We start from the raw sequence: 17528 nt of genomic DNA, 5'->3' as shown, positions 1-17528 counted from the left end.
TTCCACGTACCTTGTAGTTTTAATGAACCCAACCTTGAGAAACCTCTCCAACGTGTTTTTGACCACCAATGTCACCTCATTTGGCATTCTTCTAGGAGGCTGCTTGTGCGGCTTGTAACCTTCCTTGATTGGTAATCGATGCTCCACTAACTCCCTAAAAAGGTTTGGCATCTCCTTGTACCTCCATACAAAACAGTCTTGAAATTCTTCAAGTAATTGGATCATCTATTCTCTTATGTTTGGAGGCAGGAGTTAATTGATGAACAACGGTCGTGGAGATTATTATGTTCCAAAATGGATTTTTTTTCTAGGGGATCTTGAACTTCAACTTTCAGGTCGTCTAGTTTTGCTGGAGCTGCTCCAAGTTCCTCTATCTGGACAGCATGTTCTTCTAGTTGATCCTCTTCGGAGATCTCACACTCTTTCCTAAACCCACATACTTCCTCATCCGAATATCTACAAGTTAAATCGTCAGGTTTCTTATGGCCTGCTAACTCACAACTCTTGCGAAGACTAGGGTTAGAAGTGCAAAACTCTAGATCAAGCACCTCCTCGGACGACGAGGAACTCTCCTCATCTAACGAGCTGCCCTCAAAAGACTCATTTGACTCATAAGGTTGAGCATCCTCTAAGACATTATTAGAAACATTGGAATCAGAAGCAGACGACATTTTCTAAAAAATGTACCTCGATATAGGTAAAGAGAATGCTCGGGTAAAAGAAAAGTTTGCTTGGATATGTAGGAGACATGAGTCCAACTCCAATACGAATTAGGGCTACTCCAACATTATATAAAGGCACTTTTGTAAGGTAATTGATTTATTCATAGCTTCTCATACTTTTTGGCTAAGAGCTTTGCATATTGAAGTTCTTAGCTTTATTCTTCCTGCTTTTCTGACTTAAGCATCGGAGTGTCTTTCCCAAGGAAAAACACCTTGTGTTAGGCTTTGTAGCTTACGTTTGTTCTCTTCTAGCTTAGAGATATTCGTAGCAAAACCGTATCCGGCCTAGTTTTGATCCACCTGAGACGTTAGTGAAACAAGCCAAATTCGCACGTCATCACAAAGAATGGTATGGCCAAATGGAATCCCCATAACATGCTTTCTGCAAATCCTCCCATCACAACCAAGTAAGTAGAGAGCAATTGGATTCTCGTCTGTGTAGTAAAGAGACAACCACTCCCTTACCACCACTGACTCGTCCACCCAAAGTGGACCAACCCAACACCGCCAGAACTGCCAATCACAACCACCAAAATAACACCCACATGCACAGCGCAAAACACCACCTTCCCAAAAAATTTCACCAAGAGTAAACTTCTGATGGTGATCTTGTAAGGCATCTTGTGCATCATTGAATCCGCCTTGGCGGTGGCCTCCTCTGCGCAAAGGTAAGAGTGTGAGGCAATAGAGAATATGAAAGTGATGGGTGAAATAAGAGTGAGTATGATATAATTTTAGACTATGTAATATGTATGTTTCCACGGATTTGAGTTTTGTGATTCGGGATATTCCTTGGGCTGGACTTCTTGTAGCCTATCATATTCTGATAACAATCCTTTGGGTTGGGCTTCAACCCACGAACGAGGTCCATGGCCTATCTTAGGTATTATAGCTAAAATTCAGAGTTAATGTCATTTTTGGTCATTGACAGCTAGGTTATGTTACAACTCAACCACTTAAGTTCCACATGTTACACTTCAGCCATTCATACTATTGAGTTGTATCACGGGTAGGATTTGCTAGGTTTTGGGCAGTCAAAGTGATGACATGGGCACATGGCATAAAAATGACCTATGCATTTAGTTGTAAATCCTACATGTGATACAACTCAATAGTATGAATGGCGGAAGTGCAACATTTCAAACGTAAGTGGCTAAGTCGTAGCATGGCCCATCTGTCAGTGGTCAAAAATGGCATTAACTCCTAAAATTCATCTTTTCACTGTTGACATTATGGCATGTCGGGTCACTCTATTCAAGATCGTCAAACTTGGCTACTTGCCGCCCCATTAGTTCTCCTCAATTCGCCTACATTATTCATTTTAGCCTCAATCCTGGTATCGACTCTGGGATTGACCAATCACAGCTAACTCTTCAGTTACAAAGTTGCTAGGTCACTTGACCCAAGCAACATTGAGACTTGCACCCGTCTTATCTCAGAGGATGAGCCGCAATAAATGACTTATTATTTCATTAACCAATCACTTTGACTCCTTTCTGACACATGATATTCGCAAATCATTTCTTTTTCAGATCATCATTGAGATATGTCCCAACATGGCATGTAACTATAAATATTATCCTTTCTTCCCGAAGAAATGAGGACTCTCGAAAACACTCTCAGCTCTTTGGAACTTATTGCCTCTAAGTCTCTTCTTTGAGAATGACCATTGCAGTTATCTTGCATCCATTCCTTGATCGTTGATACATGTTACCACCGTGCATTCCTCTACGGTCAACGTTGTACTCACGTGCATTTATTGTTCCCTTTCCTGGCTTTTCGTCCTGTTGATGTGACCGTCAGAGTTTCTTTGACAGGCACCCCTAGTGTCAAGACTTTCAATTGTCTTTTGCTTAAATGTCTTGGAGATCGTTGGTGGCCCACTTTGACATTTATGTGATTATAGTTCGAGCACCTACAACTAGTTTCTAGAAGTGGAAAACAAGAATGCTGAGTACAAGAGTACTATTCCTCAATAGAAAAGTATGAGACACAGAGTTGACTTAACGCAACATTTTTAATATAATTATATGGAAAATCATATAATAATTTTACAGATGTGAATATTAAAACCACACAATCTTTTCTGGTAAACTGGAAGTTAATCTTATATTAGATTTATCAGCTTACATTATTATGCTTTTAAAAAAAAAAAAAAGCCTTATTTGAGACATCTAAAATGTCATTACGTGACTTGCAAGTAGTTGTTCTAACCAGTAATGTCCGAGTTAATGCTTGTGGCCACTATAGGACTTTTCACCACATGATGACCTCCAACTTCTTCCCAGATAAGAAAACCAAAAACCTGCTCTTGTTTCATCAATTGTGGACCTTCAATGCTCAACTTGTAACTCTGCTTCTCATTCTTCTCCTTAAACACCAGCTTATCCGGTGTCACACTGACCTTAAGCCCGTCCAAGGTCGGGACCTTAGCAATGTAGGTAGACATTCCCTCACCCACATTCGTCACTGTTCTCTGAAATTCTTGCACAGTTGCCATGTCTGATTTGGAGTCATTGACGTTAAAATATGCAATGAATGAAGGGTAGTTAAGGTCCAATGATGGAGCAGAACAATTATTTGTAGATGACCTTGTGATGGCTCGGATTTGGTTCGCTGTGAACTCCAATCCGCAAAGAAGATTCACATAATCATTCACACCCACATCATAAATGAGTCCGGGGTCTAATGCTTTATTTGGATCGACATGACCGGCTCCCATTACGGTAGGAAATGCTGTCTCGAAATTGGGACCAGAGTGTTTAATTGGACTCTGCGTATTGTCCATCACATCAGCACTGGTCATCATGGCAGACCTGATGGCGGCGGGACTCCATTCGGGATGCACCGACTTCAAAAGCGCCGCAACTCCTGCTGCATGAGAACACGCCATTGATGTACCTGACAGTAAATGGAAATGGCTGAAGAGAAGTTGTGAATTATCAACTGGAATGTTGGAAGGCCACGCACCCAAGACCATGTCACCGGGAGCCATGATATCAGGCTTTAACACGAATGGGCAACTTTGTGATGGTCCTCTAGAGCTGAACTTAGAAACGGTTGGTTGTGGTTTCGTGCCAAGATTTGTAATTCCGAATTCCAAGGTTGCTTTTGGTTCTTTGTTTCTTTCAATGTAGTCTTTGATTGTTTCACCATCTTTTGGTTTCATGATTATGGCAGGAAATGTGTCTCGGATGTAAAATCTTGTAGAATCTGTTATGAAAATACCTCCTGTGACGTTGGCACGAATTATGTCAGACATTTCATAAGATAGAGGCCAATTCTTGACTTCGCACACAACGATCTTTCCCCTAATATTTTTCAACTCAACGGAGTTGTTACAGTCATCCATGAATACTAGTGGGTATTGGGTTGAATTAAAATCCCCTATATAAAGAGCAGAGCCTGAGACTTTCACTCCATTTCCCAGACCCAAAACGGCACCGAATTCACGATCAATTGTACCGGCAGCAACGGTCAACACCCAAGGTATGCCATTGTGGAGTTTCTGAAAATAATGTCCGGTATTTCCAGCCGGGGTGGAGACAAATACACCTTTCTCTATTGCTGCAAATGTGGCGATGGCTATAGGATTTAAATACAATGGAAGAACCATATTTTTTCCAAACGACAAGGACAACACATCTACGCCATCACTTATTGCTTGATCAATTGCAGCAATTACATCGGACGTAAAAGAATCTCTATCCTCCCATAGAGCCTTGTACATGGCCACATGCGCATGAGGAGCTACACCAGTAGCAGTTCCCCGTGCATAGCCGAAATATGAAGCATCCTTAACATAGTTTCCCGCGGCGACGGAGGAGGTGTGGGTACCATGACCAACAACGTCGCGCATGGAATTCATTACCATGGTCGCATTTTTTGGTAGCTGCGCAATTAGGCCTCTGTTGAAGTAACGAGCTCCAATTAACTTCTTGTTGCAAATTGAGGAGTTGAAGTTGGAATCATTTTCACATCTACCTTTCCATCTTACTGGGACTTCGCTCATCCCTTCATCATTATAACTTTCACTTTCAGGCCAAATCCCAGTGTCCACAATGCCAACAATTACATCCTGCCCATATTTTGACGCCGGCCATGCCCCAAATTTGGGATTCAGGCCGAGGAATTCAGATGTATGAGTTGAGTCCGCATAGACAATTAAGTCCTTGAAGGAATAAATGTAACCAGGAGTACCTTTTAAGGCCTCAAGCTCAGAAGGAGTGAGACTTGCACTAAAGCCATTCATCACATGAGTGTATGTATAGATGATTTTGGATGACGAAAGGATTTTGGTGGCGGTGGCAGTATTGGATATGGTGGTAAGAATGGACAAATACCAATTGTGCTCATCAGAAAATGCCTTGGGCATGGCTAATGGGTCCATATGGATGATATAGTTGTTGGATTGTGCTAATGTGGATTGCAAGATTGTGATCAAGGAAAAGCACAAAATGTACAAGGGAACATTGTGAGGAGTCATTATTGATAAGAAGGAGATATGTTGGAAGATATAATTTTTGAACATAGAGTTTGTGATTATATAGAAATTGACAAGCATGGGAAACTCCTTCACTACTATATATCTTTTTTCCCAATTTGTCCATATACTATATAAGTTTGTCAACCAAATCATAGAGATATACATGAATAATTAAATTGATCTACTTGGAAAATATCAACCTAGCTATGAATAAAACACTCATTACACTACTTCTTAAGTTCATCGTTTGTTTGTTTTTTTTTTTTAAATACCACATAGAATCTTGTTTACGGTTGTAATCGAATCTTGTACACACATATGTTTAATTCAGCCGATTGCCAACCATATCAACTCTCATTGGTTAAGTTGTTTGTTTTTGTTTGCACCTAAAAAAAAGTAAATTTTGAAATCGTGCTTATTAAAATCGTGTTACTCATATTCTTGCTAAAAATACACTAATATATAATGCAGTAAACGGCAATCATTGACCTTTCTCAACAACCCAACGGCAATGGAACAATCATTCAATGCCAAAGACAGTTGGACTTGTATAGCTGGATATTGTATATATTTCACAATGTAATGTTGTAAATATATGCCTAGAATATTACAACATTCGATGTCCCTTTAAAGGATCCAATATTGACATGTTTAATGTTGGGGTGGAATAATTCTAAAATAATATTACATTGATCTATTCAAAAAAAATATTCGCCGGACTGGGGGCGGCATTCTCGGAAAATAATTTTTAGGGCTATTTATAACAGAACAACTAATGAACAACTCCTAAGTAAACATAAATAATTTTAACAACCTTACATACCACAACATTAAACAAATGCTTACCTGATCACTTAATTGAATTAATTCAACTCTTAAAATGTATGGGTCAAAAAAATGTATGGGCCCATCTCATTGGATAAAAATTCACTGCTTAATAAGATTTGAGGGTTAATCTAAGAATAAAAATTCATACGTTGGACCCATCAAACAAGAGAGACTTGAGCCCAAATTTCAGTCTGTGCCTAAAGTGTTGGACCTTATATGAATCGAGTAAAGATAAGATTATAACAAAATAATGTTAAGTGTGTTTAAAAAAATTACGTTAAATATTTTATTTTTAAAACAAATCTGCACTAGGCTCTTCTCCCTTGAATTCAGATGATTAAACTTTTGTCAATTAATTTCAGTATTGCTTCCATTGTCAACACCTCTTAATTCCATAATGATTTGTGAATACTCTGTAAAAGAAAGGGATAAGTATCAAAAAATGTCCAACACATCTTCTATATTTTTTTTGGGCTAAACAAGCTCCGCTACTTTTCATGTTGGGCTAAACAAGTTCATCTTCCTGATTTCCGTTACAACGGCTCTGACGTGGCCATTAAATATGACATGAATTTTTTTTGTTATTTTATACTCCCTTTACTCAATTTTTCCATTATCCTTTGAAAATCCAATTTTTTTAGTAGACATAATTTAACGCAATTCAACTATACAAAATAACTATGTTATTTCAAATTTGTCATTATTTATGACCATACTTTTTTTTTCTTCGGTAGTGATACATATACATAGGATTTGTATACATAAAAGATACATAATGATGTGGCAGCTGACTGGATATGTTGACTGGGCAAATTCAAAATTCAAAAATAAAAAATAAACACTACAAAATCACTTTTCTCTCTCCTCATATCTCACTTTTCTCTCTCCTCTCTCTCCTCTCCTCTCCTCTCCTCTCTCTCATGCGATTCTCTTTTCTTCTCTCACGGTCAATAATGGACCTCCGTCGTCCGGCCACTGATATGACCGCCGCTGCCACCAAAAGAAGCATCCGGCCCCCAGGGGCAACGCCCAACCACCACTTGCCGTCAACGGTTGTTGATTTTGTCGGAAATCCACCATGAAGCCATGGGTATCCACCGGACAAAAATCACAGATCCGGCTGATTCCGATGTCGGTTTGTCAACCCGACACCACCAATGAACTCCCCTACGTGAGGAGCACTTAGCCCAACCTTTCGTCGATCGAAACGGCCACCGGAATTGGAGACCCACGTAGAAGGTATGCTCCAGTGCGTTATTACACTATACATTTGGCAGTGTATTTAGCTTTTTATGTTGATTGAACATCTTATGGATTACTTGTGAAGCTTGATAGTGGGTTATTGCACTGTCATAATGAAGAGTGTAATTATTTTGTTTCATGGTTTGTTTCTTGCCTAGTTTACCAGATACTGTATTTTGCAAATAGTGTATTTAACATTTAGTGTATTTAGAACATAGTTATTTAGCATATAGTGTATGTTGTTGGGGTGCTTCTCGTCATGGTGTACTGGATTAGTGATTTCTTGGTTCCACAAAATATTTGATTACACTTTCATTTTAGTAATGCATTTGTTTTATACAAACCCAAAATATTACATACACTGTAAGTTTCCATAATATAGTTGCATTGAATATGTTAGTTTTCTTGCTTGATGGGTTCGATTGGTTCACTGTCAATGTGCATAATATTTTTAACATATGTTCAATGTTGTCTTGTTTGGGTATACTCTGTTCGTATTGCCTAATGTATTTGTTGTGAGTAATTTTAAGTATGGACAAAACTAGTAAAATTTGTAGTTATGAACATTGATAGAACTATACACTACCAATTAAATAATGTATTTGCCTTGAATGGTTCTGTTTACATACTTGATGGGTTTCTGCTGTTATAATGCATTGGTTTGTGTTTTGTGATATTTTATTCACGCTTAATGGAAGTGTATTTAGGTATATAGTGTGGTTCGATAGTGTGTGTTCTTCATATTGGTCAAATATTTGATTACACTACTACGCTGTGTAATGTATTTGGTTTAATTATATCCGAGTAATTATACCTTTCATTTGTTGTTTATAAAATATTACATTATATTTTTGACAATGTATTTGTTTGCCAGTTTATAATGCATTACAAATTACCAATGTATTTGTTTCACTTTTTTATGGCATTGAGTTATTACACTATAGTATGATAGTGTAATAATGACAGAGTCATTTCATTTTGGTGTTGATATTATATGAATTATTACATTATCAATCACTAAATTTATGTATTTATCAAATAAATATATGTTTCAATATTGTTTTGTAGTGAAGAGATGGGTTTTCAATCAAGAGGATTCAATAATGAAGGATGCGAATGGTGATTACAATATCTGATATTTACATGCGAGAGGTTGGATAACAAGGCGAGGCTTGTTGGTAGACTTCTCGTCGATGGAAAGTGGAAGATTACATTGTTTGAAGATATCTACAACCACGATCTTAGTCCTAGCCATTCTAAATTCTTCGTGTGTAACAGGGAAATAACCCCAAGTGTGAAAATGCAACTAGAGATTAATGATATTGTTGGAATTCGATCGAACAAGAGTTACAATTTATTTGTCATTGGTGTCGGTAGGCATGATAATTTTACAGTGTATTTGTTTCTCAGTTGTTAACGCATTACGAATTATCAGTGTATTTAACCAAGCTAATCATGGTAGTGACTTATTACATTATGTTTTGACAGTGTTAATACACTGATTTGTTAATACAATGATTTGTTCTTTTGTAATATTTTAAAACAAGGTAGATTGCTGCTTAATATGCATGTACGTAATTGATTGCATATTCAACAAAGTGAACATAAAGAAGAAGCTGACCAAAACAGATATCTACCAACTGAGGGCGAAATACATTCATAACTTTATGAATGAATGGTGGATATTCATGGGATGTGTATCACTACAATAAAATCGAAATGATAATCTCTAGTTATGTAATGGTGAAGGGAAGACATGTATTTGATGTCAATTTATCCATGTAAGAAATATGTATTTTTGTTTGATTGTCAGATTCTTAAAAGGCAAGTGAGCCTTATTACTTGGTATGAAATGTTTAGGACTTATCAAGTATATATGCAATTAACATGTCCATGGAATTTTTTTTAGATGAATTTAATGATGAACATCTCACATGAATGTACAGTATTATTAATAGTAAAAAACACATCAAGTTAGTCAAATGTCATGAACATCTGGGTTAAATACACAAGTATTTCGTAATGCATTAACATCTGGGGACCAAATACACTGTCAAAAACATAATGTACTAAATCACTGTCATGATAACAATAAGACTTGATAGAAAATGGGTATACCCATTGATAAAGTCTCACAATGAAAGACATAACAACTAAAAATTATGCCAACAAAAAGATAAAACACAATGAACCACATCTTAAAATAACATTCCTACTATTGGGGCAATCAATCCATCAATCTCAGCACCGTTCTCCACACAATCATTAACACCATCAATTTGATACAAATTTATCCGACTATCAACTTCATCAAGTGAAACCATCTCTTTACTGCACAACAATATTGAAACAATCATTTGTTAGATGAACACATAAATTCCTAATAAAATGTAATAAGTCATATAATAGCACCTACGAAAGGAAAATGACTTTGTTTTTATTACACTATCATACTATAATGTAATACACTTATATTACGTAATGCATTACTATCTGGTGCACATATACACTGACACCAACATAATGTATTAAGGCACTGCCATTATAACTACTGAATAATGCATAGTGTAATAAGGCACTGACACAATAACAATATATGTGAAGTTTTGCGCAACCCACATATTCTTCAAGAACAATAATAAAAAATAAAAGATAAAAACTGATGTCAAAACTCCACCACACCAATGTGAGAAGTTCAACAGAGAGTCAGAGACAAAAACTCCACCAACAGCAAGCGAACAACCCAGATCGATATAATAAACACAAGTGGTTCACTGGAACGAGGTAGATCTATTACCGATTTCGATAAAAACTCCACCAGCAATGAGCAAACAATCTAGATTTACATAATAAACACAGGTGGTTTGAAGGAACGAAGTAGATGTGCCACCGAGTAACAAAATCACAAACCTCATACGAACTATAGATCATCCATTGCTTTGATTCTGTGAAGAGAGAGAATAAAAAAGAGTAAAAGCAGGTTTAGAAAACCATAAGAGAGAGAAGCGGGAATGTATGTAAGAGAACTGGAAAAGAAGTCTTGACTTTTAGGGTGTTGTGAAACAAAATCTATGTGGCATGCCACATAGATTATGTATCTCATGTACCTTAGATATTATGGATGTATGTCATTTTCCTTTTTTCTTTGAAACAAGATTAATTAAAGCAATAAAGGTAATTTTGAAATACAACAACAAAATTGTTATTTAATGAAGAAAAGTGACATTAGTTTGGCGACAACCCAAGATAGAAATAAATGACAATCAAAATAGGACGGGTGGAGTACTTGCTGAAGTGGATGACATTTATCTTAGGCCAATAAAATGGTCTTTATACTTTTTAAAACGTGTAATTTAAAGATAAAAAAACCTTCTATGCATCACTATGTCACTTACCTTATGTCTAAAAGTTCTTGCTGATTTTGGAGGGATCAACTTGGCAAGACACCTCAATACCTCGTGAAATCATTTGACAAAGACACCTCAATACCTCGTGAAATCATTTGACAAAAATTTCATTTTTATTCAATTGAAAATATAGTTTTCACCCCAAATCAAGACACCTCCGATATTAAACCCAAATTCAGGGGCGGCCCTAGGCTTAGGCGAACTGGGCCGTCGCCCAAGGCCCTTAAATTTTTAGGACCCTAATTTTTCATAGTGTTAGTTAAGTTATATGGTAGTCCATTTATCCTCCTAACCCATTTTAAAACCCCATAAAGAAAGAAAGAAAATTTGAGGAGAGACCCAACTAAAAGATAAATAACAGCCCATTAAAATGTTAACGCTAAAATCCAACAAAAGAGAATAAAGTTTAAGGAAAAAAAAATCAAAACGCCTCATTCCCTATTATGGTATTCTCTATTCTTGATTCTTCTCAGTTCTCAACTCTGACTTCCGAGTTCCGACTCTAAGTCTATGACTTCTGATTTCCAACATTGATTTGGTTCGTTTGGAATTTTGGAACTAGAAGGAGGAGGGGGCCTTCAGCCTTGAGACATGAGAGTTGCACTTGCAGGTAATTCTTTCTTTGAGTCTTGATTTTCTAGGGTTTTTTTTTATCTTTATGATTTCTTTGGTGTTGTAATCTCTTCTGGGTTCTGCACTTCTGCTCTGCATTCAGTTTTGGATTCTGAGATTTTCATCCTTCTGCACTCTGCAACTCGGCAACCTCTGGTTTTATAGCCTCATTTTTTCATCATGGAATCATCTTCCATCGACGGCCTACCTTCTTCTTCTTCTACGTCTACCCTGATGGATCGTACTTAACACAAGAGGGGGGGTGAATTGTGTCCCCAAATTCCGATAGGAATCTCTTTTTAAAATTTAAAAGGAAATCAATGTCAATTAACAATTAGCACACAAATTTGGACTCTAATGATTATCTTAATCAATATTCATTTCAATGCAAGATGTGATACAATATGGTGAATGATCAATTATCAAATAATCAAGGAATTGCAAAAACAGATTTTTTCAAACAACATACTGCGCACAGATTTTACAACTCAAATTTCACCTAGCAAATCAAGTCAGAATTCAATGAAATTTGGTATGCAGTATCACAACACCCTAATGAATACTATATCAAGAATTCAGATTAAAATTCAAAGTTTAGCTATGTGAACAGTGCACGGACAGACTAGTGGTTCAGAAAATTCTGCAATCAAAACACTTAATCAATCAACAAGCAAGCAATGCAATCAAGAAAGTCCACACAGCAATTTATAGTAGTTCGGAGACTCTTCTCCTACATCTACTACCTAGGTTCACCAACCTAGGATTTTCCAACCTCCACTAAGGATGTGGTTTTCTCAAGAGCTCCACAAAACTCACAAGGGTTTTTAGGTCACCCTTAAAACTGAAGATTTCAAGACAATCTTCAAACTTTACAACCAAGGGTTTCAAGCACTCCCTTAAACTCAACCTCAACAAGGTTTTTGCCCAATGAAGGGACTTTTACAAGTGTTCGGTATAAATGGTTCACTCAAGGTTTGCACTAAGCAAATAGGGTTGAGGAACACTCAAGAATCACAATATCACCTCACGGGTTGGATAGAAAATGAAAAATAATGAGGATTTTCGAATCTGAAAATAAGAAGCCAAATGAGAAGCACTCCCTCTTTGCAAAAGCAAAATAGTGAGGAAGCCTTTAGAGTGGCTTGGGTAGAAGCTTGGATTCAATGGCACAAACTAGCTTGAAAGCTTTGAGAGCAAGAATTTCTTCAATATAATTTTGGCTTCTCCAAGTTGGAATGAGGAAGAACCCCTCTTTATAATTTATCAAGCTCTTGTGATTTCCACCATTGGATCTTTTTCCATCTTCAAATCTCGACCTTCAATTACATGTGCAAATCTCGACCATTGAATGAATAGATCATTAAATCTCAACCTTGCAATACATAGCCGTTGCACTTGCATCTTTTTCCAAGTCTAGCTTTGCAAGATTTGAGTTGTCATGTGCACTTGCAGCCATCTTTGACCATTTGATCAATCTTGCATCAAATCTTGGCCTTGGTATCTTCAACAATTTTGTCATCTTTGATCATTTGATCAAATTTACACCAAATCTTGGCCTTGGTATCTCCAACGATTTCCTACAAAATGTGTAGCAACTTGCAGCCATCTTTGACTCCAAAAATCAAGTAAGATCTTCTTTTAAGTCAAAAGTTTCAAGCAAGAATATGGTCTTATGCACAACCATTGGATTCACCTTTTAAATGGTCATCTTAACCCTTCAAGTCTTGTTGTAATCTGATCCATTCATAATTCAAAACAATTCAATCTCGGCCATAGATTAGTGTACCGTTGGAGCTTGTAGTCTTCAAGAATATCTTCATAATCTAAGTCTTGTCTAGTTGCAAAATATACTTTCTCATCTCTTACAAATTTCAACCATTGCATTTGTCCTTTAGCTTCATCAATTTTCTTCTCACAAAAATCTTATCATTGACCTCAATAAAGGAAGCATGTGCAAGATCTTGTTTGATGAAGATAAGAGATCCTTCACATGACCAAACATGTCCCTCCAATCTTGACTTCAAACTCTGAATTTGGCAGCACCAATATATCCATATTATACAGCTCCAAGGCTAATTCCAAACATCAATCAAAATGCCTTAGTGGAAGGTTGATGAACATAGGTTTTTCTTGGTTTTCTAGAGATCCAAGCTCATACTTGAAAACCGGACTTCAATTCACTTGAGCAAACTGAATTCTGAGTGATATAACATCCTCATGATGATTAACCTACAAAGAAATAGGAGGTAGAACTCCCCAATTGCATGTAAGCTCAAAGAGCTTCATATAGAGCGCATAGGTTAATTACTTTAGAAAAACAACCCAGAAAATTCGTATTACTGCATGATAAATCATTTTATATATATTAGAATGTCCACATAAAATTTCATAACAATCGGAAATCGTTTGGTCACTCAACCAAGCAAATAAGTCACTAATAGTGAAACCGATAAATTCTAAGTGTAAATTCAATGTTATTTTGCAAACTCAGTGTAAATGACATTTTCTCTTGAACTTTACTGAATCAAATATGTTCATAGTGATGAATCTAAGATGCACACGAAATTTCATTTAAATCGGAGTTCATTTGGTTCACTACGTTTACAAAGAACACATATGCACAAAATTAGGTAAAACCTAGTTTTGGCGGAATTTAAGCATATGACCAAATATATATGTGATGCACTTAATTTCTCATGATTATAGTCCTAGAACATATATTAAACCTTCATGTGCATGTGGTTCAAGTTTCAAGTAATTTGGACCTAAGTAAGATAAATTATGATCATTAGAAGATTAATACCCTAACTTAGTCCATGCATATTTATTTTCAAAACTTAATTTCCAGCACTATCTCAAAAATATATAGATACCAAATTCACATAGAGATATGCATAAGCCTTCATTTGTATATGCACAATTAAGATATTAAACAATTAACCAAATAACCATTTAAGCATGTTTTCTAGCATTTTAGGATATGTTCAAGTAAAGCATGCTCACACACATTTTAGTATACAATCATACACAATCATCAAAAACACAATGTTGACTAGACACTAAGTCTTGGTCCAACAATCTCTTCATATTCCATTCGTATAAATATTCAAAAGTAAGAATCATCATAAACCAATATCTTTCTCAAGAAATCTTCAAGGATGGATACTCCTAACTCTCCACCTGTAAAAAGGTCTAGAACTGATGAAGGTTCTACTTCTAAAGAAGAAGAAGGTGGAGGTGATCCCAGATTCAACCTCTCCCCTATAAGGGAAGACGTATACGAGGACGATCCCCAGAAAACTATCGAATCTCTACAAGAAGCTTTGAGGGAAACCAAAAGGAGACTTAAAAAAGCAACCGACAAAGTTCAAGACTACAAAAGGCAACTTATGGTTTCAAGGTATGCCATACAAGGTGTTCGATATATGTCATGGGGCAGACAAGCAAGTACTCATGACCCAGATAAATTGCACGAAGCAATCACTGAGATCACAGTACAACTTGGATCTGTTGCAGATGGAATAGACAGTGTTCTTTATACCCTAGAATAAAATCTTTGTCCAACATACCCTTACCATCGCCAACCTACCCCTCTCCTCCACCACCTCAGCACCTGCTTCTGCCTCCTTTGATGTTCCTCCATCTACATTGTCTTCCTTCTCCCTTGGTTTCAATCCTATACCCTTGCATTCTCTAGGACAAATCCCTCCGTCAATCTTATCGTTTTAACCCCCTCCCATATCCTCTTTTGTTTTTCCCTATTCATCAGTTCTACCTTTGCCATCTTCCCTAATATCATCTTCTCTTGTTCCTCACTATCCATCACCTGATTCTATTCTCTCTACAACTCTTCCTTATGCACCATCTCTTAATATCACAAACACTATCACTATCAAAATTGAAAATGTTGATGATTATGCTTTATGGTGCACTCAAGTTCGTGGCCTCCTTTTTCAATATGACCTACTCGGTTATATTGATGATTCCATCTCACAACCCTCAGAAACGGTATTGTCTTCATCTCATCAAATCGTTCGCAATCCCATGTATGTGATTTGGCTTCGTACCAATCAAACTGTGAGAAACTGGATTCGTGCTAATTTTGCTCATTCTGTTTTGGTTGATGTTCATAATATTGCTAGAGCCTCTGAACTATGGAATACTCTACAATAGCATTATCGTGATGTCTCTATGACAAGACAATTTGAACTTCATCAATGATTCCACTCCTTTCGAAAAGAATCATTGACACCTGATGTTTATTTTAGAGATTTAAAATATATTGTTGATCAACTTCGTGATCTTCAAATCATAATCACGGACACTGATTTAATTGCACAAGCTTTAGTAGGTCTTGATTCTGACCACAAAGGCTTTGTTACTATGGTTGCAAATTTGGAGATTCCTCTCTTATGAGAACTTTAGACGCCTTTTTATGGCTTATGAAGATCGGCGTACTCGTATGGACTCTTTTGTTTCGAAAACTTCTAATCATAAAGCATTGACTATTATCGTTCGCCAATCATCACATAACAATGATTCATCCTTTACTTATCGTGGTCACTGTGGAAGAGGCCTCCATGGTCGATAGGGAGGTGACTGAAACTCCTAATGAGTTGAATGCTTCTTCTATATTCTCACCTACCATCCAAATTCTGGGCTGATGCGGTGACAACATCTGTTATTCTCATCAATCGCCTCCCTACAACAACCTTACAAGGCTTTTCTCCATTTCATAAACTCTACCATCGGCCTCCTCCCTATCATCTCTTCAAAGCTTTGGGCTGTGAATGTTTTTCAAATCTTAGTGTCATTGTTCCCAATAATCTCTCTCCATGGTCTATCCACTATATATTTGTAGGCTATGCCTCCAATTACAAGGGATATCATTGTCTTGACCCACTCACCAATCGTGTCTACATCAGTCGTCATGAGTCTTCAATGAAGGCACATTTCCCCTTCTTCAACTCACCTCAACTCCATCAGCTTCCAACTCATCTATGTCTATCCCCGTTCAGTTAATCCTTCCATCAATTTTATCCTCAACGTCTACATTCGAACCCTAGACCACAAAACCATCTCCCGCTCAAAACACGTCAAATCCATGTCCAACACCTCAAACAATGCATCACGTTCAACACCCGCCCAATACAGGTTCAACACCCGAACCTTACGCTCAATCCACGTTCAACACCCGTGCCTTATGATCTACCCACGGCCAACCCATGTTCAACACCTATAGCTTATGCTCAAAACACGCCCAATCCATGTCCAATACTTGAAACCACGCCTCACGCTCAACACAAGTCCAATACATGTTCAACACCTACTCAAATAATTGCTTCATGTTCCTCACCACATACAATGACTACCCAGTAACCATACAACCTCTCGAATCAACTTCACTGATCATACCACCTGAACCAGTAACATCCTCAAACACCAATGATCTAGCTCCCAATGTCCATCCAATGCAAATCACATCTAAGTTCGGTATTATAAAACCTCATGAACTTCTCTCTTGTCACCACCACAGAAACCGTTGAACCGTCTTGTTTTCTCAAGTAGTTAAAAATCCAAAGTGGCAATCTTCCAGGCTAATGAGTATAATGCACTCATTGCCAATCTTATTTGGGATTTAATATCATTCTCTAAAGACGCTAATATTGTTGGTCGTAAGTGGATTTACAGGATTAAGTATAATTCAAATGGTTCAGTTGTATAAAGCGCGACTTGTTGCCCAAGGTTTTCATCAATGACTAGTTATTGATTATCATGAGACTTTTAGTCCTGTTGTTAAACCAACTACTAGTCGCATTGTTCTATCTATTGCCATTGGGGTGAACTAGCCAATCCATCAACTTGATGTCAAAAATGCATTTCTTCATGGCAATTTAAATGAGGATGTGTACGTGAAACAACCTCAAGGTTTTGTTCATCCTCTATATCCTGATTTTGTTTGTAAACTTCGCAAGGCCATCTATAGACTAAAATAGGCACCTTGGTATTCTGATACGTCTACATTTGTGCAGTGAACGTCCTCTGGTATTATAATTTTATTGTTATACGTGGATGACATAATTCTTACTGGCAGTCATTCATATGCTCTGCATAGTTTTATTGCCACATGTCAAACCAATTTATTTCTCGTTCTTCTACAAAATTTGAATATCGTGTTGTTGCTTATGTAATGGCTAAAACTATTTAGTTACATCAATTGGTTAAGGATCT

General features: G+C 37.0%; 1 protein-coding gene across 1 annotated transcript; it reads right to left on the bottom strand.

The window, feature by feature from the left end:
• Positions 1-2931: 2931 nt before the first annotated feature.
• On the bottom strand, positions 2932-5208 carry LOC119999155 (subtilisin-like protease SBT3). Its single transcript, XM_038846672.1, has one exon. It carries the CDS (start codon positions 5206-5208, stop codon positions 2932-2934), a length of 2277 nt encoding a protein of 758 aa, XP_038702600.1.
• Between the last annotated feature and the right edge of the window lie 12320 nt (positions 5209-17528).

The sequence above is a fragment of the Tripterygium wilfordii genome, chromosome 5, assembly GCF_013401445.1.
Source record: "Tripterygium wilfordii isolate XIE 37 chromosome 5, ASM1340144v1, whole genome shotgun sequence".
Classification (NCBI taxonomy): Eukaryota; Viridiplantae; Streptophyta; class Magnoliopsida; order Celastrales; family Celastraceae; genus Tripterygium; species Tripterygium wilfordii.
This window is presented reverse-complemented; position numbering and strand designations above follow the sequence as displayed.